General features: G+C 47.3%; 2 protein-coding genes across 2 annotated transcripts in view; one reads left to right on the plus strand and one right to left on the minus strand.

The window, feature by feature from the left end:
* Positions 1 to 8,279, minus strand: part of RGR (retinal G protein coupled receptor) — a 16,088-nt gene extending 7,809 nt beyond the window's left edge. Inside the window, exons 1-5 of the mRNA XM_007954235.1 lie at positions 8,201 to 8,279; positions 6,318 to 6,474; positions 4,816 to 4,937; positions 2,542 to 2,695; positions 475 to 592 (exon numbers count right to left, since the gene is read on the minus strand). Of these exons, the coding sequence (XP_007952426.1) occupies positions 475 to 592; positions 2,542 to 2,695; positions 4,816 to 4,937; positions 6,318 to 6,474; positions 8,201 to 8,279 (630 nt within the window). The remainder of the gene's footprint in view (positions 1 to 474; positions 593 to 2,541; positions 2,696 to 4,815; positions 4,938 to 6,317; positions 6,475 to 8,200) is intronic.
* A 3,760-nt stretch (positions 8,280 to 12,039) lies between these two features.
* Positions 12,040 to 25,323, plus strand: LRIT1 (leucine rich repeat, Ig-like and transmembrane domains 1). The gene is made up of 4 exons (XM_007954231.1): positions 12,040 to 12,161; positions 17,184 to 17,650; positions 22,553 to 22,858; positions 24,356 to 25,323. Exons 1-4 carry the CDS (start codon positions 12,040 to 12,042, stop codon positions 25,321 to 25,323), a joined length of 1,863 nt encoding a protein of 620 aa, XP_007952422.1.
* Positions 25,324 to 26,505: the final 1,182 nt, after the last annotated feature.

Here is a 26,505-nt window from a genome sequence, read left to right on the forward strand (position 1 = left end):
CCGTAGTGATACTGCCTCGGAAACCCAAGGAGGGGTCGCTATGAGTCAGGGCTGACTCGACGGCACATAACAACAACAACAACAAACAATTTAAAAGTAGCATTTGAAAAACATATAATTTGGTTCCAAGCCTCAGTTCTTGGAAAGAATGACATGTAAGGACATTGCTGGGGTCCTACAGGGGCCTGGCTCACAGGATGATGGGGTCTGGTGAACCTGAACTGCTCTGCTTCTTCTCTCCTGGAAGTGGCAGTCCCACCTACTCATGGGCTGGGACTAAATTCCTCCAAGGTGTAAGGAAGCTTTAACATCCCATGTGCTAAGAAAACAGGATTTTCTTTGCATTATGGAAAACACAGAAATCTGTGATAGCTCCTATCACATTGCCCAGATACCCTACCATCTCCCTCCTCCCAGCCAGTGTTCCTGAGTCAGACAGAGAGGTCTTTCCAGCTCTGTGAGTTGGAGCCTTACCTGGAGAGTGCCACTCCTCTTGAGTTTTTGCTCCATGAGCCAGTAGGAAGTGAGTGTGATGAAGAGGGGCAGGATAAAGTTGAAAAAGGCCATGGTGAAGAGATAGCTGGTGAAGTTTCTGCAGGCAGAGGGGGAGGCAGTGAGGGTTGTCTCTCAGGGTGATCATCTGCTCTCATAGGGCCACCCATCTTTCCTCTAGGCTGGCTGCTGAGATAGTCAGATTTGGGGAAGTGCTGCTCTCAGATGAGTGCTCAGTGGAACGTCTACCAGGCCTGGGCTGAACCCTGAAGGGAGATGGGAGCTACGTGGGGATCAGGCCCTCCAATAACCTTGGGAGTCAGGAAGCTGGGGTGGGAATGAGTCCTCCTTCAAGTTCAAGTACCCAACCCTACTCTCTGCAAACTGCAAGCTCTCCTGGATGTTCCCCCAGCATGGAGAATGTGACATTGAAGTCTAAGAAACATGTTCACCCAATGAAGAGATGCTAGTGGACTAGGAGGATAGAGCATTCAAGGAGTGTTCTAAATATAGGGATTTGAAATGGGCCTGAGGATGACAAGGAGATGAATACTGTGTCACTAAAGAAATAGTTGAAGGTGAAAGGGGATCTATGTAGGAGATCCTTGATAAAGGGGGAGAACAATGTGGAACAAAACTCAAAATCATTGGAGAAAAAAAAAAAAAAAGGTTGGGACCAGGTTTGCTGGTCCCATAGAGCCTGGTGGAACCACTGAGACTATGGCCCCTAGCTGCCCTTCAGGTCTGGAATTGAACCCACACCTGTGGTTTTCAGCCAAACAAAATACAGGCATATGAGTTAAACATTTACCTCAAGTAGATACACTTCTTGGAGAACAATCATGGGGGAAAGAAGGGCTGCTTATGCACAGGGAGACAGCTCAGGGGGCAGGAGTGTATGGAGGGATGGACACTGGGAAGAGGTAACTATGGGGAGGAAGTGGGAGGAAAGCTGTTGCATTGTGGTAAACTGGTCAATGACATGAGACAAAGTATATGTGAACTGCTGTATGGAAAGTGAATTTTCTCTGTAAATCTTCACCCAAATCACAATTAAAAAAAAGAAAGAAAGAAATAGTTGATGGGACCACCAAGGAGACCAGGGGACCAGATAGTGGTCACTGGATGTAGGTAGAGGTCTGCCTCAGAGGACAAATCAGAAGCAGCAGGTGGAAGGCCCCAGGACACAGAGTCCCATTTCATGAAGGGACGCCCTGCTTTATGGAGCTGTACACTAAGGCCCCTCTAGACCTGACCTTCAGGATTCCTTCCCCTGGTGCCTCTTCTATGTGGTTTATTTGCCAGTGTTCCTTTGCAGACCAGAGCATGGCAGAAGGAACTGTTACAAGGAGGACTGCACACCCTGTCGAACACCATTGTGACAGCCCTGGAGGGACATGTAGGCCAGGCTAAGGGTCTCAAAAGGGGTCCACTATAGAAACCTACCATTAGGAACAGGTACTACATGAGTAAGTATCACATATATGGCATATGAATGTATGTGGCTTTAGTGCAAGCAAGAAGGAGGGTGGGGCCCATGTGACCCCATCCCATGGCAGCAAAGAGGTTCCCTTAATCCTGGTCTCCACTAGACTGTATGCTCATTGTGGCAAGGACTGTCTTACACTCAAGGCTATCTCCCCAAGGCTTGGTCCACATTACTTGGAGGAACTGAACTCCATGCTGGAGCAGTTCCTCCAATGCAAAGACCTTAACATTATTCAAATCTATCAAACCAGTACCAAGGCTCCTCCAGATCCAATGACATCATAGTCATTACTGCTGTCTGCTAAGACAACAAGGAGGACATGGAGCTCTGTGACTGTTGTAACTGATGGCACAGGCTAGCTTTCTGTCAAATGCTCATTTGTGGGCCCAACTCTGGGCCTTGATTTGCATAATTTCCCCATCCCTTGATCAGTCTTCAGTCTTGGCTTTTTTCATACAGCTATCAGTGGGTATTGTGACTAAGCAGTTGAGGTTGGGTGGCTAATGTTGCCACTTCCATGTTTAGATTTTTAGCTGGGGCACCGTTGTCTGAGGTCTTACCTGTCCCCTCTAGAGTAGTCCAGGGTGCAGCACGTTCCCAGTGGCTCATAGTCATAGCGTCCCCAGCCCAGTAGGGGAAGAGCTGCCCAGAAGGCAGAAGACAGCCACACAAAAAGCACCAGGGCACTGGCTGAGCTCCAGGCCAGCCTACTTCCTGCATGGCAGAAAGGAAATGGGGTTTAGCAGAGCATCAGTCAAGTGAAGGAGACTTGACTTTCATGTGGTCATGCAGAGTATCTCTAAATCCTGCTCCCATGCTCAATTTCTCAGTGCAACTTGTGAGTTTCTCAGAGCCTCTTCAACAGGAGAAGGATGATCTTTCCCTTGGAGGGTGATCAGAAGGAGAGGAGACATCATGGTAAAAAGCACCCAGTAGATGCTCAATACCATACTCTTTAAAGGGTAGGGAGAGAGCGGGAGAGGCAAGGGTTTGATGTGTACCCCAGGGCCACTTTTAGGGCTCAAGGGAGGACTTAGGGAGGTAGGCAGGAGTCCAGGCTAACCACTACCCTTGGCTCTTGTTCACATGCAACCACCACCTCTGCTTCCAGGATACCTTTGAGAACTTCTGACTTGGGGCTACAAGCCTCTCTGTGCCAATGGCAGGGGAAGGATCCCAACAGTATCTTTTGGTGTGATGTCCCACTGGCCTCACCTCTTTCATTCCCGTCCCCTCCACCCATGACCCCTCTGAACAGGAAGCCTCAAGCCAGCCCTTCCCACATGGTTCTGCACTCTGGACCTGACCTTCAGGATTCCTTCCCCTGGTGCCTCTTCTGTGTGGTTTATTTGCCAGTGTTCCTTTGCAGACCAGGGCATGGCAGAGGACAGGACTTCAGTGTGGTTTGATAGCAGAAAAGAGCAGGCCACTCCTTCCTTGTCTGATACTTTGCCTCCTTTCATACAGCCAATACGGAGTTTGTTTAGGTGTGTCCACCCAGTGAGGCACAATAATAAGTTCCTACCTCAACTTTTTGGCTTTGGAACAGATGACCAAAGTGACATGCCCAAGGCCATCAGGAATGGAGCAGTCTGCTCAAACTGCCCCCTACCTCTTTCCCCTTCCCTGTATCCTTGCTGACACACCATGCCCCCTCTAGTACAGGAAGGTGCAGGTTGACATGGCTGACCATCCTATGTTGAGGAAGTTGGCTGCCTGGGAAGAATTGTATGTGACTGTGTGGAGGGGGTGTGTATGATGGTCTTAGGGAGTACTGGGGCTTGGGCTGGGCTGGGAATGGCGGGAGACAGGTGAGGCAGGGGAGCTAACCTATCACCACTCAAAACAGTAAGAACAAAGGCATTTTTTTGGCCTGCAGTGAGGCATATGATAGAGAGAGTCACAAGGGCCACTTACATTCCAAAGGGGTTACATGAGGGTAGAGGCCATGCAGGGCAAATCTACAGTTCAGCTCAGCAGACAAAAGGCGTGAGTGACTGCCTCTGGAGGCTTGGGAAAGCTACTTAATCTCTCTGTGCCTCTGCCTAATTTACAAATTGAAGGTTTGCTGAGGGGGTAAGCTGAGCCACAGCTTCCATAGTATATTCACATACCCTGGTGGTGAACAGGGCATCTGAATGGACTATGGATGAGCATACTTTGTTATTTTAATGTGTGTTAAAACTATAATAATGTATTAAACTTATGATTCCACAGATATTGCTTAGAATGAGAGTGGAACAGATGTTATAGCTTTTAAAAGTGAGTCACTTTTAACAAAAATATCAAGTACATATTAGATCAGATGGTACACTAACATGGCCAAAATTCTGAAGATAGTATGTGACCATCCAGCTTGGGAAACCTAGAGTTGCACTAGCCTCCATGGAGCCTTGAAGTAGCAAAGGCCCCATAAAGTGTGAGGTCCCAGGTATACACACACATGCACACACACACACACACACACACTCGCTGCCTCCCTGTCCCCCCGCATTATATGGGCATTTATATGCATGCATGATCTCATAAAATAAAACTGTGAGGTTGGTTATAAGAAGTACCTTGCAGAGAAGGAGACTAAGGTTCAGAGAAGATCCCTGATCTGCCTGGGGTTTCAGCGATGGCATAGCGAGCCTTTCCATGGGCCTCTACTCTTCTTTGCACTCTCCCACTTCCCTCCTTTCCTCAAATGAATGTTATAGCCATGCACCCGCACATCCACTGACACTCTCCTGTACCACAAAACATGGAGCAAGACTTCATCCTGACCACACCTCCCTGCCTCCCTCCCCAATCTGCTTGGGATGCTCCGATCTGGGAGCCCAAAAACGTACGGGTGCAGTAATGGTGGTAGCGCTCCCAAGCAATGGCTGCACAGCTGCAAATGCTGGCCAGAGCCATCAAGAAGCCCTGGAAGCCGTGTGCCTGGCAGCCATCTGATCCATAGGGCCAGCACCTGTAGGAACACTTGGCATTGGTAACTCCTCCCTTTCTTCTTGATCTCCTCCCACACCTCCCAATATCAACTTGGAGGGCAGGACTAGCCCCTTGGAGGAGGGCTGTAGTGCTTTCCCTATGAGGACACTGGGACTGACATGCTTATGTCTCTGGACTGAAGTGATAGGGTTAGAGCCCAAACCTCCTAGCTAAGAGTCTGTCTTTTACCCAAGGGGTCTGCCTGTGTGGTCAGATGCTGCTATCACAGGAAGTAAAGCCCCTTAGTGGGGAGGGGGCCTTGGAGGCCATGTCTATATTTTACACATGGGAAAACTGAGATTTGGACAGCCTCACATAGCAAATGAACTTAAACTCAAGGGATAGACTTCAGGCCTCCCAACTCTCAGCTCTATGGGGTGACCAAAGTGGAAGTTACAGTTGCCCTCCCTAGGCAGAGTGTAGAGGGGAGGAGAAGACCAGGGCATGATGGAGAAGGAAACTCCCCAATTTATTCCTACTGGCTCCCAGATGGGTTAGAGATTAAAAGTTTAATACCCAAAACCCCCAATGGAATGTTTAGTCTGATTTAGAAAACAAATCTGTGAGTACCTTCTGCAGCCACTTTGGGAGACCTTGGCTTGCATAAAGGAGGCCTTGATACTTGCTAAAATCTTATTTGTTTTCACAAACCCTTATTTAGGGCTCAATATGTGCTGAGCAAGGAGCCCTGGTGGTACAATAGTTAAATGCTCAGTCGCTAACCCAAAGGTGGCTGTTTGAAGCCATCAGCCACTACTCAGGAGAAAAAACCTGGCAATCTGCTCCCATAAAGATCACAGCCTAGCAAATCCTATGGGCCGTTCTTTTCTGTCCTGTAGGATGACGATGAGTCAGAATTGACTGAATGGCACACAACAACAACAACATGTGCTGAGCATTGTTTTAAATTACTTACAAATAACAAGTCAGCACTTCCAGCACTTCCAACAACTACAAATAACAAGTCAGCACATCCAATCTAAATTGGATGATGACATGCAATTTACTGAGGAGACTTAGAACTAGAAACGGTGGAGCCAGGCACCAAACCCAGGTAGTTTGGGGACTTAGCATGATGGTTATGAGATGGTCCATGTTCTCCATCCCTACAGTAGTGTAGGGATTGACCAAGTTTGAGCAGCTTCTGGACTCTAGAAACCAGCCACCATCCTTTAGGGGGAGTCTGGAATTCAAGTGTAGCTTAGTCCAGCCTGCCCACCCTGTACCCCCAGGCAAGCTTTTCACAAATATGAAGCCTCACTGCCCCAGTGTTGCTGTTTTCACAAGAGATCAGCCCCAGGCTGGACCCACAAGCCCATGGAGTGGGGGGCAGGGAGTGGACAAGAGAAAGTGGCAGTACCGGCAGAGGCTGGACACGGCTGCAACAAGGGCATTCAGGCTGATCCCACTGTCTGCCAGGGCCAAACTCAACACCAGCAGGTGACTGGGAGTCCTCAGCTCTGGGAACTTGTAGAAAGAGAGGATGGTCAGGCCATTGAGGCTGAGCCCAGAGAGTGCTGAAAGGAAGGGTAGGAGATGGAATCATGGCTTAGGAAATGGAGATGGTGATGGTAAGGCAGGGCTGGAGAAGACAGAGTAGATAAACTTAGATTCCTGTGTGTCTACTCAGGCAAGCACTTTATGTCTAAGATCATATTAGACCCTCATAACCACTGGGGTCAGACCCAGGGTTCTTGGGGTGAATGGAGCCTCAGCTACCTTCCTTCCATTCCCAGCAACCCTCTCAGCACAGTTCTTCCACACCTACCCAGGTGAGCTGGCCTTTAGACACAGACACCATAGGCACAGGCCCTGAACTTTATATTCTCAGTCTAATGGGAGACAGTCAAGGATACAATCAGTGTAGTGTGGTGTGGTCTAAGCTGTGACAATAACAAGTATGACATTTGATGAGCAGTTTACACAAATCATCTCACCATCTCTTGCCTAAGATAATGTCTTCCCCATTTACAATCAGAGTCTGAGGCTCAGAGAAAATTAGACCTGGATAAACACCTAGTAAATGGTAGAGCTTGTTGAACTCAACTCTCTCAAAGTTCAAAAAGTCTGTTTTTTTATTTCTTACTATGGCTAGGGGACAGAGTCAGGGAGGGTCTTGGGGTGGCAGTATTTTAGCTTGGAGCTCCAAGGATGGAAGGTACAAGGTGTACTTCTAAGGTGTTGTTCTCCAGAGTAGATTGACCTGACCTTGAATTTTGACTTGATCATTCACTTCCTGTTCCCCAAACTCTCTGTACCTTAGCTTCCCTGGCTAAAATGAAGACTGTGAGCATTTACCAGGACTAAGTGTGAAGGAACATTCCAGAAAAAGGGAATAACATGTGCAAAGATATGCAGTAGTCAAAAGTCAAAAGGCATGTTTGGAGAGTGGAGGGAGGTTAGATAACAAGTTTCTTGGAGGAAGGACCACCAGGATAGACTCAGTGGCTGCCATTCTCTCTCCACCATGGTTCTCATCAGGTGAGAAAAATGTGAATATTAGTTCTCTGTAGCTGCTTTGAACAAGGGCTGGTCCCCATCAACACAGTCTTTGGCTGTCTAGCCACAGCTTCTATGCTGTCTTGGCTCTGGCCTCAGTGAGCCTCTTAGGAATAAGTCCTAGATGGAAGCAGGCACATCCTGGCCCATGTAGCCTATGAGTGGACATGTTCAGGGAAGAGGAAATGGAGAGGGTGATGGTAAGGCAGAGCTGGAGAAGACAGAGTAGATAAACTTAGATTCCTGTGTGTCTTCTCAGGCAAGCACTTTATGTTTATGATCATATTAGACCCTCATGACCACTCACTGAATGTCAGGGCACTGGGATCACAGAGTTGAGGGAATTTGGTCATGGGCACAAAGACAGTAGACCTGTCTCTATAGCTTTTCAGGGGCCTGGGCTTATACAAGATTCTCAGCAGGACCTCCTGGAAGTAGACTAAACTTTGTCCCAGTTGGAGGGACACAGAAAGTTCTAATGCCTGGGTTCTTGGTCATCTCCTGGAAGCTATCCACTCTTAAAGTCTCTTTCTCCCTCACCCCTGCAAGGCTCCTCTCCGTGGGCCCCGGTCTCCTGATGCATGCCATAGGTGTGGCAGTCTGTGGCCCATCGTTCTGCATCAAGAACAGGGGCGAGAAGGCACAACACCCTGACTGGTTTGGGGGTATCCTTGCCAGATCACAGGTGCTGCCTTGGTTCTGGGAACCACTGGTGCCTGTCCCCACATGTCTGGCCTGGCTCACCTTCTACCAGCAGCACAGTGCCCACAATCAGTACTTCAAGTTCCCCGAAGCAGGCAGACAGTGTCCTGGGCTCTGGCATCCTCGGCATCCTCCCTGCTGGTTGGCTCTTCTCTGGCTCCTCAAGTAAGGCTTCCCTTTTAAAGGGCCACTTCATATGCCAGCATCGTTCTTATGCTGATCCTTAGGCTACTCTTGCTACCTCCCCTTCTAAGTCATCATTTTGGATCAAGCAAAATGAATGCATTCACCAGTTGTACAGTATGGCCTTTGTGAAGTTGGATGGATCCTGTCTCATTCATTTCAGCCTCACCAGGCTGGATTAAAGAGCAGGAATCCAAAGAGCTGAATTGGAAAGAGTTGCATAACTACCAAGGGAGGGAGTGATAGGAGGGATTTGAGCTGCAGCTGTTACTGAGAGTTGGTTAGGAGCCAGGTCTTTCCTTTTGTAGGTGCTGACAAGTTGAGATCTAGTGTGTGTGCACATGGGTGTGTATTCATGTGCACGCATGTGTGTGTGGTGTGTACATGCATGAGTGTATATGTGTGTGTATATGTGGTATGTATTCATGTGTGAGCACGTGAATATCTGTGTGCTTCTGTGCATGTGGCATGTGTACCTCTGTATGTGATATATGCTTATGATCACATGTGATCATAAGCATTGGTGAAAGCTTGAAGGTTGGGAAGTCACCTGTAGTCATGGAAAGAACCCCAACTGAGACTAGAGACCCAGGTTCTGATTCAGAGTTGGCCGTTAATTAGCTAACTAGTAACTGGGGTAAGATGTTTGGACTCTGCTTGGTTTCTTCCTTGGCAACATAGGAGAGTTATTTTTTTTCATTGCCTGTGTAAATCTTGGGAGCTCTGGTGGTGTAGTGCCTAAGGCACTTGACTGCTAATCAGAAGGCTGTGGTGGTTCAAACCTCCCAGCCTCTCCTCAGAAGGAAGGTTGGGCAATCTACTTCCATAGTGATACTGCCTCGGAAACCCAATGAGTTGGGTTTGACTCCACAACAGTGAGTTTTTTTTGTTTTTTTTTTTACCATGGTTATAGGTTCAGGGCTGCACTTCCTGTTTCCCACAGAGTGCTTGGGCTACATCAGCATAAACTTCCCCCTCACCCACCACACACACACACACACACACACACACATGCAAAAGGCAGTGACTACTATCTTCTTGTAAGTGACCCTAAGATCCTCTAAGAGCTTGACTTCTATAGAAGTCTGCTGTAAGTCATGCACTGGCTTATGGTAAATAATATATCAGGAACCAGTAATCTAGAACAATTTAACTCATTTACTTTTTTAAAAAATTTTTATTGTAATTTGGGTGAAAGTTTACAGAGCTATTTCATTTTCCATACAGCAGTTCATATACATTTCAGCTTATGACATTGACTGCAATTCCCCAAAATATAACAGCTCTCTTCCCACTTCCTCCCCATAGTTACCTCTTCTCTATGTCCTTCCCTCCTATGCACTCCTGCCCCCAGAGCCGTCTCCATGTGCATACACTGCCCTTCTGTTCTCCCATGATTGATCTCTCCAAGGACTATATCTACCTGAAGTAAATGTTCAGCCCATGTGCCAGTCTTTTATTTGGATGGAAGCCACAGGAGTTCGATTCCAGACCTGAAGGGGAGCTAGGGGCCATAGTCTCAGGGGTTTCAACAGGCTCTATCAGACCAGCAAGTCTAGTCTTTTTTTTTTTTTTTCATAATTTTATTAACTCATTTTCCTTGAAAGAAATCAAGCCCCAGAGAGGTATTCAGAATATAGTTGATGTTTATTGAGTGCTCAGTATAGGCCAGGCACTGTGCTACATGACCACATGATGAATCCTACAGTGACTCTATGAATTAAATACCATCATTCTTTCCATTTTAGATGAAGAAACTGAGGCTCAAAGTAGTTAAGAATTGGCCTGAGGTGACATAGTAATTCATGGACAGAGCTGGGACAAAAGCCCAACCTCCTGTCCTAGGGCACTGACACCTTTCATTAGCATCTTCTGACTTCCTCTGGTCAAGCAACTCATTCTATTCTGTGAATATTTGTCCATTTCGCATGTCTTTCCTCTTGCAAGGGGTCCACCCATATGCTTTCTTGTTGGTAGCCCTGGACATTCTTTGGTTCCTTGGCTTGTAGACAATTCTCATATGGCGTCTGTCTTCCCTCATGTGTGTAGCTGTGTCTGTGTTGATTCTGTTTTTTCTTATAACTCAGAAACAATTAGGTTTAGCACCCAGTCTACACTACTCTTATGGGCATGCTGGACCAGAAAGCAAAGCCACAGCATTAAATTGGATGAAGGAATCTGAGTGAACGGTGGTGTCTGTTACTTGAAATCATCCCTGGCTTAGTCCCTGACTGATGTCCTCGGTGAGTGTGGTGAATGAGGTTGGGAATGGGAGAAATACATGAAAAATGGAAGTGATTTTTCTAACAAGGCTGTGAGACACCGCTCTGGGACCCTCCTTGGTATACGATATGTCCAGAAGAGGGGCATTCTCTGACATCACACTGAGACACCACATGCCTTTGGCATTGGTGGTAATTCCCAAAAGCTGAAGTGGCCGTGTTGTGACTCTGGGTGTTCCCAAGGTACTCAGGGGAAGCAGCTAATTGACAGCAGACTGGAATAGTTCATGAACCTATAGGGGACACCTCTGGGGCTCCCTGGAACTATCTGAATCTTTCTAACTCCTCCATGAGCAGTTGTCTGCAAGTGCAAGCAAAATTTGGGTACTTATTATTAATGGCCTATCTGTCAGTTTGTCATACTTTGATGGCTTTTGTGTTGTTATGAGCTGGAAGTTATGCCACTGGTATTTCAAACACCAACAAGATTACGCATGGTGGACAGATTTCAACAGAGCTTCCAGACTATAAAGAAAGGCCTGGTGATCTACTTCTGATAATTACCCAATGAAAATCCTATGGGTCACATAATATTGTACACAACTTTGAATCTTACTTTGGATGAATTATTGGGAAGGACTAATCACTGGAGGAGGACACACCAATGATCGTGAAGATGATGCAAAGCGAGGGGTCTTCATGAATTGGAAGTGACTCGATGGCAATTAACAACAATAGCAACATTATTAATGAAACAGATTTTCTTCCTATTGGCTGTGAAGATCTGGGCAAATCTGGTTTACTTAATGTTCATAGGCACCCTGGGTGAGTAAACTTACTTCTCATTTAAAGATGAAGACACAGGAGACAAAGAGAAATTATGTGACTCGCCCAAGGTCATGGCCTATAAGTGGAGGAGCTGAGAGTTGAATCCATGTAGCCTCAGAGCTTGGGGTCTTCCTAATGCTTTCGCTGCCTTCAGAAAGACTTGCTACATCTCCGTTCTCTTTGTCACTATTTGATATTGCCCCTGGAAAAGAATTTCCAAAGTCCCTTGAGAGGCCAAGCTCTGTCTCCATTTTCCCCAAAACCTGGACACCTGGTTGAGTCTGTGCTGCCAATAGCCTGGCTGGTTTGGGTAGCGTTGCAGAAAGGAGGCCAGTCCAATAGCTGCTTGCCTCTGGAGGCTGCCCACCCTCCCTGCCCCAAGAACCCTAAACACCTGAGCTCTCTGAGCCTAGGCCTGATGCTATGGAAGTGATTCCCTACCCCCACACTCAGGACTGGGTGATTCTGGGGAGCAGTAAGCCATTAACTGCTGTGGCCAGGACTCCTCTCCTAATCCCCAGCCTGTCTGTATTTATCCGATAACTTCGGGTAGGGCCCCAGGAGCAAGTGAGCAGCTGGGCTTGCAAGGCTGGCAAGACTGAGCAGTCAGAGACAGGCTCTGTCTTGGCTGGAGGGGAGCCGGAAGCCATGAAGGTGTCAGTGGGAATGCTCTGGTTGCTGGCCCTCGGAGGACTCCCTCAGGCTCGGTGCTCCTGCCCCTCACAGTGCAGCTGCAGCTTCCATATGCTGAGTGATGGCAGCAGGGCCAGGTATGGCACTGGGAGCAGAGAAGGTGGTCCGGCCCCATTAGCTTTGCCAGCAGGGCTGGGTGGGGACAGGTGGATTGCAGATTCTCAAACCAGGGCTGAGTGAGACCCCCATTTCTCCACCCTTGAGGTGTAGGGTCCTCTGGGAGTGGTCTGCATGGCATTATCTTCAACAAGCTGAGTCTTGGGCTCTTCCCAGGAGGAACTTTTATACATGGGAGTTGGGGCATGGGATTTCAAGCTCCAGAAATCCTTCCTGAGCCCTCATCCAGGCTCCTGGTGGAGTGGAACAGGAAATAAGCAGGAAAAGTTCCTCTCTTACCTCTTTCCCTTCTTTGCCTTGCTTCTTTCACTCCATCATCTTGTCTGTATCTCTCCCCAACCTCCCCAGCACCCAATCCTATCCCTGATGTTTCCTTCTACAATGCCATGTAGGTGTCATTGGCTTCTGTGTGACCTCCCCATCTAGGCCATGGGCCCAGGACCAGCAGCCTCAAGAGTGTTCACTTGAAGGCCAGATTCTCTTCATCCTCTACCCTTCCTTGACTCCCCTTGCCCCCATATTAGCCCTTGAGAGTACTCTACCCTTTCTGGCCTTCCATTCAGACATTCCCAGTGGGCCTTCTGGTTGTGGACACTCCATGTTCCACCTTCTTATTCTTTTTCTCATTCTATTCTTCCCTTCAGTAGTTTTTACATCATCATTTTCACCTTCTTCAACCTACCTGTTAATGACCAAGTATTTCCTACCTAGCTCAAGATGTCAGCCCTGGCTTATGACCTTTCTTTATCTTTCCAACCTTCTTTCATGCCATTCTCCCTTGCTCCTCTCTTAGACAGGTGTGCGGGAGTCTCTAGTAGTGTATGATCAGGGAGTAATATTATCACAGGCCCCTTTTAAATGATCTTACAATGAATGGGGGTAAAGGGAAACATAGGCTGGAGAGACCTTCACCAAGAAAGGACATCCTGTATGGCCTGAAGAACAGAAAGAACTCCATTTTTGGCCTAAATCCCTAAAGCTCCAACTCATATGGAGAATAAGAACCTTCTCCCTAAGGGAGGTCAAGGCTGAGCCCTGAGCCAACCATGAAATAGCCCCTATGCCATGGACAGTATGATCCAGGTGATGCAGACCCACACACACCCTGCCCCAAGAGCAAAGGGCTCAAAGTGACATGGCCTCAGTGGCAGAATTTGTCCTGGAAACCAGGGCTTCTAACTCCATCTCCAGAACTCTTCACAGGAGAAACTGAGAAGGGCTCCAGGTAGCAGAGTTCACCTTAGGATGGAAAATGACATTCCAGGGCAGTTTCCAGGGTCCCTAATTTTAGGCAGTAGCCATTATCCCCTCAAAGCTTTTTCAACCATCTACCTGCCTGAGAATCCCTTGGCTAATGTGCACCAGACCTTCTGCACGGTATGTCTTGTGAAGGAGTGAGGCTGTTAAAGGCTGTGCTAAAGGGGCTAGAAGGTGGCATCTTTTTACTTATAACTACACAAGAGGAAGACAGAATCACCATCAGCAGCACAAGGCCTGTTCCTATGAGGTAGGCTAGATATGCCATCACCCTCCAGCCCTCTTACCAACCTTGACATCAACCATCCTGCTCGCAGCATCTACCACCTCTCTGCTGGGTTCAATAATTCACTGCAGTGGCCACACAGAACTCACAGATTATGGGGTTAATTAGGGAAGCAATAGGCTACAATTCAAGTTCAAGGACAAGCTCAGGACACAGTTCCACAGAATAATTCCATAGTCTCCCTTTTGCTGTGCCCTTTGACATGCTTCTCTGGCCCTTGACCTCTAGGCATGGCCTCTGCCTCTGTGGGTCAGGTAAGCCTGCTGCTCTGTCTTGTGCCTCCTGGTTCCAATGCTGCCGTCTCTCAGCTGTGTGTCTCTCTCAGCCATGCATCTCTCTCTCTCTCTCTCTCTCTCTCTCAGCAGCATGTCTCTCTCAGCTGGCAGTCAGAGGGATTCTTCTGCCTCTAAAACCAAACCAAAACCAAACCCACTGCCATCGAGTCAGATTCAACTCATAGTGACCACTGCTTGGGTTTCTGAGTCTGTATCACTATGGAAGTAGATTGCCCAACCTTCCTTCCGAGGAGTGGCTGGTGGATTTGGACCACCAGTCTTCTGGTTAGCAGTCAAATGCCTTAGGCATGACACTACCAGAGCTCCCAAAAATAGGTGCGGGGGGGGGCACATGCAGGAGACAGTCGTTTGCTGGTCAACCCAGTTGTGCACTCACACAGCCCAGCTGCACAGCGGGGCAGTGGTCATGGCAGCAGTGGCAGCTGCTCCCCTCTTCTGCCTCTGGGAGGGCTCATTTTGAGCCTGGCAGAATGGCAAAAGCAGCCAATCCCAACATCAGTATTCCACACACCTGGGAGAGAGAGCAAACTTTCCCAGAAGATAACTTTATGCTGCTCCAACAGAAATACTCCAGGTGGATGACTTTAACAATCAGGAGTTTAAATTGCATGGTCCCACCCAGTAATCTGGTGGGAGTTAGGAAAACTATGGCTAGAAAAGCCACACCATGTAATTTACTACACCGTAGGCTGTAAGAGCCCTGAAAGAGCCCTCTAAATCCCAAAAGTACAGATTGTGCAATATACTCGAGGCTTTCATGCAGTTGGTCTATAACCAGGGCCCCCAGAGAGCTCTGCTCTTATGTCTGAGCAGCCTGGACAGCTCTTACGTCTGAGCAGCCTGGACAGCTGCTCTGTCTCCATGTTCATATGTAGTGAACAGAGTGTGACATCTGTGGGCACTGGGTTGCCTGGCAGAGCTCAGTCTGGGCCCAAAGACAGTCATAGTCTATGCTCCTCATGCACGATTTGCCTCCTGGGAGTTGTGCTATTGGCTTGTATTGATCTCTTGTTAGTTTCCTTTGATTCCTGCCTTGATCCTTTTCTCCCCAATCCCATCAACTCTCTTCCTTCACTTACAACTGGACTTTCCTCCTTGCAGTACCCCAAACTGTATTAACACCTAAAAATATGGGTGCCTTAATTGCTCTTTCTTCCTTACCTAGATTACACACCATGTGGGGAGAGGGGCTGAGTGTGATACTTCTCTGAATGGCTGCAACTCCCATCACTTGAGAGGGGTTCCATGAATGTGTGAGGAACATATGAACAAGTGGGAATATCTGCACCTTTCTGTGGGCACAGTTTATAGGAAAATCAAACCTATCATGCAGGTTAAGCTAATGGATGCTGGTGGTGTGTGTGTTACACAAGAAGGCTGTTATTTGCAATGTTGTTGTTGTTGTTGTTATGTGCCATCAAGTCAAACCCAACTCATAGCTACCCCTCCTTGGGTTTCCGAGGCAGTATCACTACAGAAGTAGGATTGCCCAACCTTCCTTCCGAGGAGTGGTTGGTGGGTTTGAACCGCCAGCCGTCTGGTTAGCAGGCAAGTGTCTTAGCCACTATGCTACCAGAGCTCCCTGCAATAGGTAATGATATTACAAAAGAGCAACCTCCTTATCAAAGCAAAACACTACACACACACACACACACACACCCCTGCAGTGTGAGCAGAGAAACACTCCAGATGGAACTAGGGTTGGGAAAGGGCTGGTCCCCTGATGCCCAGCCTCCAGGCTTTGCCTTCCTCTTGGAAATTTTTCCTGTTGGTCTTACTTTATGCTAGTGAACTGTGATCAGCGATCACATGTAAAACACTGCCCTAAACTGTATGCTCATTGATGGCAGGGACTGCTGCTTGTTTATCTATCCTCAGCTTTTAGTGTTAAATTTGACAGAACAAAGTCTAAGAAGTCCCTGTTGAGGCAGAAGGAGTGATTGCTAAGATTAACCCCATCTAGGTGCAGCCCTGGGGTGTAGAAGTCACAAGAATGGTCTGTATCACTGGGCTGCTATAGGGTGAACAGCACTGTGCTGAGCTTGTGCATACATTACCTCACTTAATTCCATGCCTGCCTTGTGTAGTGGTGTCTATCTTTATGGGAAAACTGAGGGACAGAGAGGTTATACAGCCAGTAAGCCAAGAACCCCAGAAGTGAGTCTAAGCAGTGGAGTGCAAAGTCCTAGCTCTGAAATACCTGATTATCAATGATCCCTCAGGGTTCAGAGTGGCTCGAGACCTTTCACTTTAGATGTCTATATACATGTTATTGTTGTTGTTATGTGCCGTTGAGTCAGACTCGACTCATAGAGACCCCTCCTTGGGTTTCTGGGGCAGTATCACTACGTAAATAGATTGCCTCATCTTCCTTCCGAGAAGTGACTGATGGGTTTGAACCACCAGCCTTCTGGTTAGCAGTCAAGTGCCTTAGGCACTATGCTACCAGAGCTCCTGTATATATATAGTGATTTGGGTGAATGTTTATGAGCAAATTCACTTTCCATACAGCAGTTCACATACACTTTGTCTCATGACATTGACTACAATTTACCACAATGCAATAGCTCCCCTCACACTTCCTCCTGATAGTTACATCTTCCCTATGTCCATCTCTCCATGAACTCCTGGCCCCTGAGTTGTATCCCTGTGCACAAACAGCCCTTCTTTCTCCCATGATTGTTGTCTATAAGGAGTGTATCTACCTCGGATAAATATTCAACTCATATGCCTGACTTTTGTTTGGCTGGAAGCCAAATATATATAATTTTTAAATAAAGAAAAGTCAACATGGTTACAAGAAGTGAGGAATGATCTAACAACTTAGTACTTGTAGGACATATATGCCACACAACCATTCTCAAAACCAGCTTAGGATTTACTCACTGTCCACTTTCAGGGCAGGACAGGTGGAGTGAGTCCAGGGCAGGACATCAGCCTTCAAGCTTGCAGTTCTTCAGTCCAGCAAACTGAACCCAAATGGGTCTCTGGGATTCTATGACAGGTTTTGAATGTGCAGCTGCTGTCCAGGGGCCTCTTCAGGGCCCCTGGGATCTGGCATACTGGAGGCCTCTTCATGGGATATGAGGGAAACTTCAACCCAACAAGACCTTTGCTAAACTGTCCTCCATGTGTATTACTAGGACGGTGGTGTGCGATGACCCTGACATCACACTTCTCCCAGCCTCCATCCCTCCAGACACCTGCCGACTGCGCCTGGAGCGGACGGCCATACGCAGGGTGCCTGCAGAGGCCTTCAGTCTGCTGGGCCACCTGGAACAGTTGTGGCTGCCCTACAATGCCCTCAATAACCTCAGCACCCTCATGCTGCGAGGCCTGCAGCGTCTGCATGAGCTGCGGCTGCCTGGGAACCGCCTGGCTGCTTTTCCCTGGGTGGCCCTCAGGGACACCCCTCAGCTGCGGCTTCTGGATCTGCAGGCTAATCGCCTCTCTGCTGTGCCGATGGAGGCTGCACGCTTCCTGGGGAACCTTACCTTCCTGGACCTCTCCAGCAACCAACTGATGAGGCTTCCACAGGAGCTACTGGCCACATGGGCCCACCTGCATACAGGGCCCTTCCTGCATGGCCAACGGGCCAGGCTGGTCCTAGGTAAGAGACAGCACTGGCCTCTTCTATCCTTCCCCAGGAATAACCTTGGTGAGTCCTGGAGTTTTGGATAAGGTGTCCAGTCTTTCTGAGTCATGGTTCTTTAGCTGGAAAGTGGAAACAATACCAGTCGTGGGTGGTGCAAATGGTTAATGCTCTTGGCTGCTAACCAAAAGGATGGAGGTTTAAGTCTGCCCAGTGTTTCCTCAAAAGAAAAGCCCGGCAATCTAATTCTGAGAAATCAGCCACTGAAAACCCAATGGAGCACTTCTACTCTGATATACATGGGTCACCATGAGTCAGAATTGACTTGATGGAAATTGGTTTGGTTTTTCTTTTTTTCTAGGTGTAATTGAAGACTGAGTGAGAGACACAGAGTGGCAGGTTTAGGAACTCAAGCTCCAAGTCATATAGCTGGAGTTCAAATCCCAGTTCTGCCTTTTTTAGCTGTGTGTCCTTAGCAAGTCACTCAGCTTCCATAAAGGGAGGATAATTATAACAAAATGTTGGTGTGATGGGTAAAAAGGCTGTGCCAAGCACACAAGAGGTAGATGGTGACAGAGATGTGCTGTGATGCTTGTTAAATCAGAGTCCTGTCAGTCCTTCAGCTGTTAGCCCTCATGCAGGAGTCAAGGAATGTCTCAGCTACAGAGCCACCTTGCCTGCCCAAGAGCACACACTTCCTGGAGGCAGCTCCATTGAGCTTTCAGTGTGGGAGTCTAAAGGCCCAGTCACTTGGGACAACTCTGATAGGCTCTTTCAGTTCTAGAACCCCCCACAGGTAAGCTAAGGCTGTGGCCAGGTCCCTATCACAGTTTCACTTCTCCCTTCCTTCCCTTATTTCCTTTCCCTAACACAGGTATAGGTACCATGGACCTTCCTTCCCTTAACAAACCCAGAGCATGCTAATCTTCATCTAAGTCAGCTTCTGGGGAGCCCAAACTTCAACAGTACCCAAAATATGTCAATGTCCCTCTTTGGGAGGATCCTCTGAGAACTCTGTATACAGAAAGTAACTGTGCCCTTTGTCAATTGCTCAGTCTTTCCTGACTGTCTGCATTAATGTGGCACTAGGGTTCACTGAGATCCCTCTTGCCCCTCATAGTCAAGGTCTTTGAGTTAACACCATCCCATTGGGTAGACAGTGCAAATACAACTTCCTTTGTTGTACAGATGAACAAACAGAGCCTAGAGGGATTAGTGGTGGGTTTGGGCCTATGTATCTGGTCATACAGGTGGTGCTCCCTCCACTGTCCATTAAGGAGGGCATGGAAACCAGGTGGGGCAGTGGGAGTTTCAGAGGAAAGGACCTCTTTGTAGGGTATGTCTGAAGCATGCCTTGACTCATACTATCTCCAGTACTGAGGGCAGAGTCCATGTTGAGGGAAATCCTAAGGATTCTGAGTAACCCTATCCTTGAGGCCACAGAGACTTTCTGGAAGAGGGAACATTTGGAAAGTTTACTTCTGGAAGCAGGGCAAGGAAGAGCAAGGTGAGGCCTTAAGCCTCATCCAGCTTCATCCCTGTCCAACCACCTTCCTAATGCTTATCAGTTGCTTACCAGGTAAACCAGATCTCCTTTCCTGCTAAAAACACTTAACTGATCCTGAGGGTGGCAGATGAGGGCATAACTCATTGTGGAAAATCAATTTTAATTACCCAACTCATATATGTGAGCATTTAAAATATTACAAGAAAGGCTAAAGTTCCCTTTTCTCTTCTTCCTTTCTAACCCCTTCTCCCTCTCCCAAAAAGTAGCCACTATTACCATGTTTATTTGCATGTCCTCCCTATATTTTACTATACATTTACTTACACATACATATATAAACTAAACCAAACCAAACTCACTGCCGTCGAGTCAGATCTGACTCATAGCGACCCCTCCTTGGGTTTCCAAGGTGGTATCACTATGGAATTGTGGGGCTGGCACTGGATCGGGCAGTGTTTTTTTCTGCTGTGCATGGGGTCGCTATGAGTCAGAAATGACTCGACAGCACTTAACAACAACAACAACAATCACTACAGAAGTAGATTGCCCAATCTTCCTTCCAAGGAGTAGCTGGAGGGTTTGAACTGCCAGCGTTCTGGTTAGCAGTCAAATGCCTTAGGCACTATGCTACCAGAGCTTACATATATATATATATATATATATATATATATATGACAGAAAATACATGTGTATGTGTTTAAATAGATTTTTTAAAAAATCATCAACCAGCAGTAAATATATCTTGGAGATCTTTCTAAATTACTATAAATGGATCAACTTTACTTTTTATAACCACTGTGCAATATTCTACAGTATATTTATACTGTAGTTTATTTAGCCTTTTCCTCTTTAATGAACATTTAGGCTGTTTCCATTATATCACTAACATCTATGATACCACAGAGAACATTGGCATATATTTCTCTAGGATCAGTGCTGAGAGATAGAAATGCTGGCTCATGCAGTACGCACAGTAAACATTTAAATACCAATCCTATATTCTCAAAACTGGCTGTGCCATTTCTCACTCCCACCAGTAGTGGGTGAGACCATCATCCATGATTGCCTGTCAGTGTGTGGGCCCTGCTGTGGGAGCTGCGATACAGCAGTGAGAAAAATGGATGGAAATCTACTCTCACAGAGCTGACAAAATTGCCAAAATGCTTAACTTTTGCCAGTGTGGTAGATGAACATTTCTGTCATTTAATTTTGTCTTTTGGATTCATTCTTTCAGGATCTTTTTGTGAGGAGATGAAGATCAGGTACCTAACCACCAGAGCTTGGCAGTGATGAATCTTGGATTGCAAATGAATTGTTAGGTGCTTTTAACCAAGGGATATAGGGCAGCTGCCACTGGGGGGACAGTAGGGAGTGGGGGTAGGAGAATAAAACAGCACCTTCTCTCTCAGCTATTGCTCCAAAGGAACTGAGATTCATAGCTGTGCCATTAGATCTCTCCCCAGCCCTCTGACATTTCTGTTCCAAATATGTCAAATATATGTATGCAAGTGTGTAAGATGCCATTGATCACTAGACGCACTAATAATTTAAAACTAACAGCTTTTTTTTGTGGGGGGGGGGAGGACATCATGTGAAGGGTGTTTGTGTTGATTTTACATTGGAAATGGTCTATGCAAACATAGACCAAGGAATTGTGTCTTAGAATGGAAGATACATTGTTCCCTTTTGTCTGTACAAGGCTCTTTGACAAGGTAAGAGCAGTGCCCTGCTTTCACTCAATGGTGATATTCATTTTTATGCCAAAAATTTGATTTTCTGGCCTTCTAGTTCCTTCTCTTACCCCATTTGTGCCTGTGTCAAAGGGACCAGGGCTTCAAGCAGCCACTCTACTACTGGAGTGATGCTGACAGCGGCCGGGAACAGTGAAGCATTTTTAGAACTGGGTTTTGGTGTTGCAGTGATTGCAGAAATCCTCACAGCTGGGCCAGTGATCTGGAAGGGTCATTCTAAGGAAGGCAGCAGTAATTGGTGATCTTGTAGGTATGTGTATGTTTACCTGGTACTTCAATATGTATTACCTTTATGCTTATTTTAAAACAAACAAACAATAAACAGCTGCAGCTGAGTTGATTCTGATTCATTGTGACTCTGTAGGACAGAGTAGAACTGCCCCATGGGGTTCCCAAGGCTATACATCTTAACAGAAGCAGACTACCACATCTTTCTCCTGTGGATTCAAGCTACCAGCCTTTTGGTTAGCAGCTGAGTGCTTAAGCACTGCAATACCAGAAGTCCTTAAGCCATGAATAGGTATGATTTATCTCCTGGAGCCCTTGTGGTACAGTGGCTTATCAGTCAGCTTCTAACTGAAAGGTTGGTGGTTTGAACCAACAAGGTGCTCTGCAGAAAGATGTGGCAGTCTGCTTCCATAAATATTATAGCCTTGGGAATCTTACGGCAGTTCTACCCTGTCCTACAGGGTCACTATGAGTTGGAATTGACTCAACAGCAATGGCTTTCATGCTTATGTTGTAATTGTTAGATGCCATCAAGTTGGTTCTCACTCATAGCAACCCTATATACAACAGAATGAAACATTGCCTGGTCCTGCACCATCCTCACAATTGTTGCTATGTTTGAGCCCCTTATTACAGACACTGTGTCAATCCATCTCACTGAGAGCCTTCCTCTTTTTTGCTGACTAAGCATGACGTCCTTCTCCAGTAACTGGTCCCTCCTGATGACATGTCCAAAGTATGTGAGATAAAGTCTTGCCATCCTTGATTCTAAGGAATATTATGGTTATGCTTCTTCCAAGACAGATTCATTCATTCTTCTGGCAGTCTATGGTATATTCAATATTCTTCACCAACACTATAATACAAAGGCATCAAATCTTCTTCAGTCTTCCTTATTCATTGTTTAGCTTCCACATGCAAATGAGGGGATTGAAAATATCATGGCTTGGGTAAGGTGAACTTTAGTCCTCAAAGTGACTTTTGTTCTTTTTTTAACCACTTTAAAGAGGTCCCTTGCAGCAAATTTTCCCATGAAATACGTCATTTGATTTCTTGACTGCTGCTTCCAGGGGTGTTGATTGTGGATCCAAGTAAAATGAAATCACTGACAACTTCAATATTTCCTCTGTAGTGATGTTGCTAATTGGCCCAATTGTGAGGATTTCTGCTTTCCTTACTCTGAGGTGTAATCTGTACTGAAGGGTATGGTCATTTATCTTCATCCCTAAGATTTATGCTTCTAGTAACCCCCAAATGGAAGCAACACTAGCATTCGAGTTGAAGAACCACACCCAGTCACTAGCAAGCCAGGTAAGGAGCTGGACCTAGAGGACAGTTCTGCTGATTCTGAGCTCAGGGCTCATCTGGTCCTTTCAAAAAGGAGGGGTCTGAATTTTCAGTGGCTCACTGCTTGTATTCTCTCCCAACCTGCAGGACTTCAGGACAACCCCTGGATGTGTGACTGCCGACTCTATGACCTGGCCCGTTTCCTAGATGGCTGGGTCCCGCACCTGGCTTTCATAGAGGCTAGGCTGTGGTGTGCCAGTCCACACAGTTTGGCTGGGGTGGCCTTCAGCCAGCTGGAACTGAGGAGGTGTCAAGGCCCGGAGTTCCACCCAGGTGTGGCCAGCCTCAGGTCCCTTGTGGGCAGTACAGTAGTGCTACGTTGTGGAGCCACTGGGGTCCCTGGGCCTGAGATGAGTTGGAGGAGGGCTAACAGGCACCCTCTCAATGGCACAGGTGTGTGAGTATAGGGACTGCTGGGCTATGATGTCAGATGGGGGAGCAGTATCTGTAACTTCAAGGGGACAAGGTCAAGTATGCCAGGGACAGGGAGGTGGTCTAAATAATCTGGATGCAGATCTGTCTGAGTTGGCAGACTCTGCCAGGAGGCAAGGCATAAGGCAATGGCTTTAAGGTTGATTATGGTTTGCATCCTGTTCTATCTTGTCCCATCAGAGGGGCAGGTGATGCCCTGAAAGGAGCAAAAAGCTGGCTTTCTGGTAGCAGGAAATTAGGGTATTGATGTTTATAGTAGGATTCCTAATTGTAAATATTGGGAGCTCTGGTAGCATAATGCCTAAGGCACTTGACTGCTAATCAGAAGGCTGGTGGTTCAAACCCACCAGCCACTCCTCGGAAGGAAGATGGGCAATCTACTTCCGTAGTGATACTGCCTCGGAAATCCAAGGAGGGGACACTATGAATCTGGTCCGACTCGACAGCACATAACAACAATAACAGCAATTGTAAATATTAAGCTAGTATCACTAGGAGTCCCTGGGTGGTGCAGTTAACATGCTTGGCTGCTAACCCAAAGCACCCAGCCATTGAATCAACTGCTGAAACCCTCTAGAACACAGTTCTACTCTGACACATGTGAGTTCACCATGAATTGAGGTTGACTTGATGGTAACTGGCTATCAGGAGGAATTATTAACCACATGAATTACCATGTATTGAACTTTAGCACTAATGTCTAAGTGCATGATGAGTATAGGGACTTGGAACTTAGCTAGCAACCTGATTATCTTTCTTATTTTGCATATGAGTAAACTGAAGATTTGAGGTGTGAAATGCGTAGCTCACATTACACAGCTCATACATGTAGGAGTCACAGTCCTAACGAGACCTGGCTGACTCTGTAGTGGGTTCACTTGCTGCTGCACTTGGGGTCAGGGATGGGAAAGAATGACTTTTTCAGCTTTGGGCCAGAAAACTGCTAGTCTCCTCCAGCTTTCTTCTATGTCTCCTGCAACTAGGTTGGGAACCACTGCTCTAGGGCAATGGGTTTGAAATCAATTTATAAACAAAATTGTACCAGAGATCTACCACATAAAACACAACATTGCAAATGATATCATGGAAGTGCAGTGGCTCTGGGTAGGGGAGCTCATCCCTGAGCCTCTCCTTATTTCGCCCTCTACCCTCCTTATCCACAACACAGCTGCCCTCTGCCTCCAAAGGGTCAACTCCGTGAAGCCCAGTACTCTGTAAAACACAGTTTGAACATATCATACCTGGGAAGTAGATCATTCCTAGGCTCTGCCCCTACCTGGGGCTTCAGAGACTCCCCACATTTGTAATCCTGATCCTCTTGGCTATTCTTAGAAAAGTTAAACGATTCCCAGTGTTTCTCAAGATGACAGACAATTCTGTGTGGGGTGTAGACTAGTCCTTAAAGGGATTTTGGGGTGGTACCCTCCCTTCTCCCATGAAACCTCTTTCTTCCCACAGTGCACCAGGAGATCTCCCGAGATGGCACAAGGTGGGCTCTGTTAGCCTTGCCAGCAGTGTCCCATCAAGATTCTGGAGAATATGTCTGCCAGGCCAAGAACTTCCTGGGCACCTCTGAGATGTTCATGTCCCTGACTGTCACTGAGGCCCAGGCTTCCACACAGCAGAGTAGGCGTCCTGGTGTGCTTCAGGAAAGGACAAGTGACCGGGCAGAAGCTGCTGCTTACAATGACAAGTTGGTAGCCAGGCATATCGCCCATGCCCACAACCCTGCTGCCCTGCCCTCCTGGACCTTTGGGCCCAGCAAGAAGGAGGAGCGAACCCCCCAGCATTTTCCAATGGGGGCCCCTGGAGAGCTCACCCAAGGGCCAGCTGAGCCCCAGCAGGCGGTGATGGTGCAGTCCCTCAGGGTGGTGGGGGACACGTACCACAGCGTGTCCTTGACGTGGAAGGCCCCCCAGGCCAGGAATACCACTGCCTTCAGCGTCCTCTACGCGGTCTTTGGGCAACATGACATGTTGCGGGTGGCCGTGCAGCCCGGCGAGACCAGGGTCACTATTGACGGGCTGGCGCCCCAGACCAAGTATGTGGCTTGCGTATGTGCTCAGGGCCTAGCGCCCCGCAAGGAGCAGTGCATCATCTTCTCCACCGACGAGGTGGTGGACGCCGAAGGCACGCAGCGGCTCATCAACGCTGTAGTTGGCAGCGTGGCTGCTGTCGTAGCGCTGCCCCTTACACTGCTAGTCTGCTGTGGAGCCCTAAGCAGGCGCTGTCGCAAGTGTCGCTCCCGAGGTTCCGCTCAGGCTTCGGGCGCCTATATCAGCCTGGAGAGGCTGCGCCACAGCGAGGACAGCTCTGAGGGGCTGTCCCGACACAGCCTGGGGGAGGCCGACAGGCTCCTATCGACCAGGTCCAGTCTGGACTCTCAAGCCTCAGGGGCCAGGCGCATCCATGAGTACTACTGCTGAGGGCGTTGCCTCACTCACTCCGATGCCCACCACACCTGCTCCTCTCCCTGTTCCATGACCACTCATGTATTCTAAATTCTGAGTATGGGCTCACCCACTCTTACCCATTTCAATAAATGCTGACTCATGCACTCAACACACACAGTCACAACAACAATAATAGCTAACACTCGTTAAGCACTTACTACATATCAATCAGTTAAGGAGTTCTGGTGGCATAGTGGGTAAGGCATTCCGCTGCTAACCAGGAGATCGGTGGTTCAAACCTACCAGCTGCTCCCTGGGAGGAAGATGAGGCAATCAACTTCCTTAAAGATCTACTGCTCTGGAAACCCAATGAGGGTCACTATGAGTCAGAATCTACTCAATTGCAGTGTTTTTTTTTTTTTTTTTTTTGTTTTTGATTTTATGTATCAGAAGCTCTGGTGATGCTGTGGTTAAAGCAGTCAGCTGCTAATCAAAGGTCCGAGGTTGGAATCTACCAGCTGCTGTGCGGGACAAAAATAAGGCAGGCTGCTTCCTTAAAGACTAATAGCATTGGAAACCCAATGGAGCACTTCTACTTTGTCCTATAGGGTCTCTATGAGTAGGAATTAACTTGATGGCAGTGGAGGATGTGTCAGTTAGCCGAAAGGCTGATGGTCTACGCAGTGAGCTTCAGAAAAAAAGGCCTCTCACTTTACTTCTGAAAAATCAGCCACTTAAAACTCTATGGAGCACTCTGGTATACATGAGGCCACTGGGAGTCAGAATGACTCCACAGCAACTGGTTTGGTTCTTTCATGTGCCAGGAAAAGTTTTAAGTACTTTATAAGTGTTAAATCATATAATTATTTTAACAGCCCTTTGCAGCATGCACCGTTATTCTTCCCTTTATTATTCTTAGAGAAGAAATTGGGGTATTAAGACACTTGATTGTATTAGCCTTTTTTTTTTTTTTTTTTTGCTGCCTAACATATAGTGCAAAATCTTAGTGGCAGACAGTAACCAGCACTTATTTTAGGAGTCAGTGGGCTGGAGGCCTACTGGAGTGACTCTGTTCTATGAATCTCATTTGAGACCAGGCTGGAAGGTCAAGCTTCCTGGGGCAAGCTCTTTTTATAGAGGAGGAGAATGAGCAAACACATGTGATGTCTCTTAAGCTCTTTGCTCAGAACTGGCACATGGTCACTTCTGTCCATA

This window comes from Orycteropus afer, unplaced genomic scaffold (assembly GCF_000298275.1).
Source record: "Orycteropus afer afer isolate SDZICR_OR568_19922 unplaced genomic scaffold, OryAfe1.0 scaffold00449, whole genome shotgun sequence".
Lineage (NCBI taxonomy): Eukaryota > Metazoa > Chordata > Mammalia > Tubulidentata > Orycteropodidae > Orycteropus > Orycteropus afer.

Excerpts from the sequence above, each read along its gene's own strand:
- LRIT1 (XM_007954231.1), top strand. The coding sequence starts at position 12,040 with ATGAAGGTGTCAGTGGGAATGCTCTGGTTGCTGGCCCTCGGAGGACTC. Across the intron at positions 17,651-22,552 it reads ACGGGCCAGGCTGGTCCTAG|GACTTCAGGACAACCCCTGG; the intron begins GTAAGAGACAGC and ends CCCAACCTGCAG. Across the intron at positions 22,859-24,355 it reads GCACCCTCTCAATGGCACAG|TGCACCAGGAGATCTCCCGA; the intron begins GTGTGTGAGTAT and ends TTCTTCCCACAG.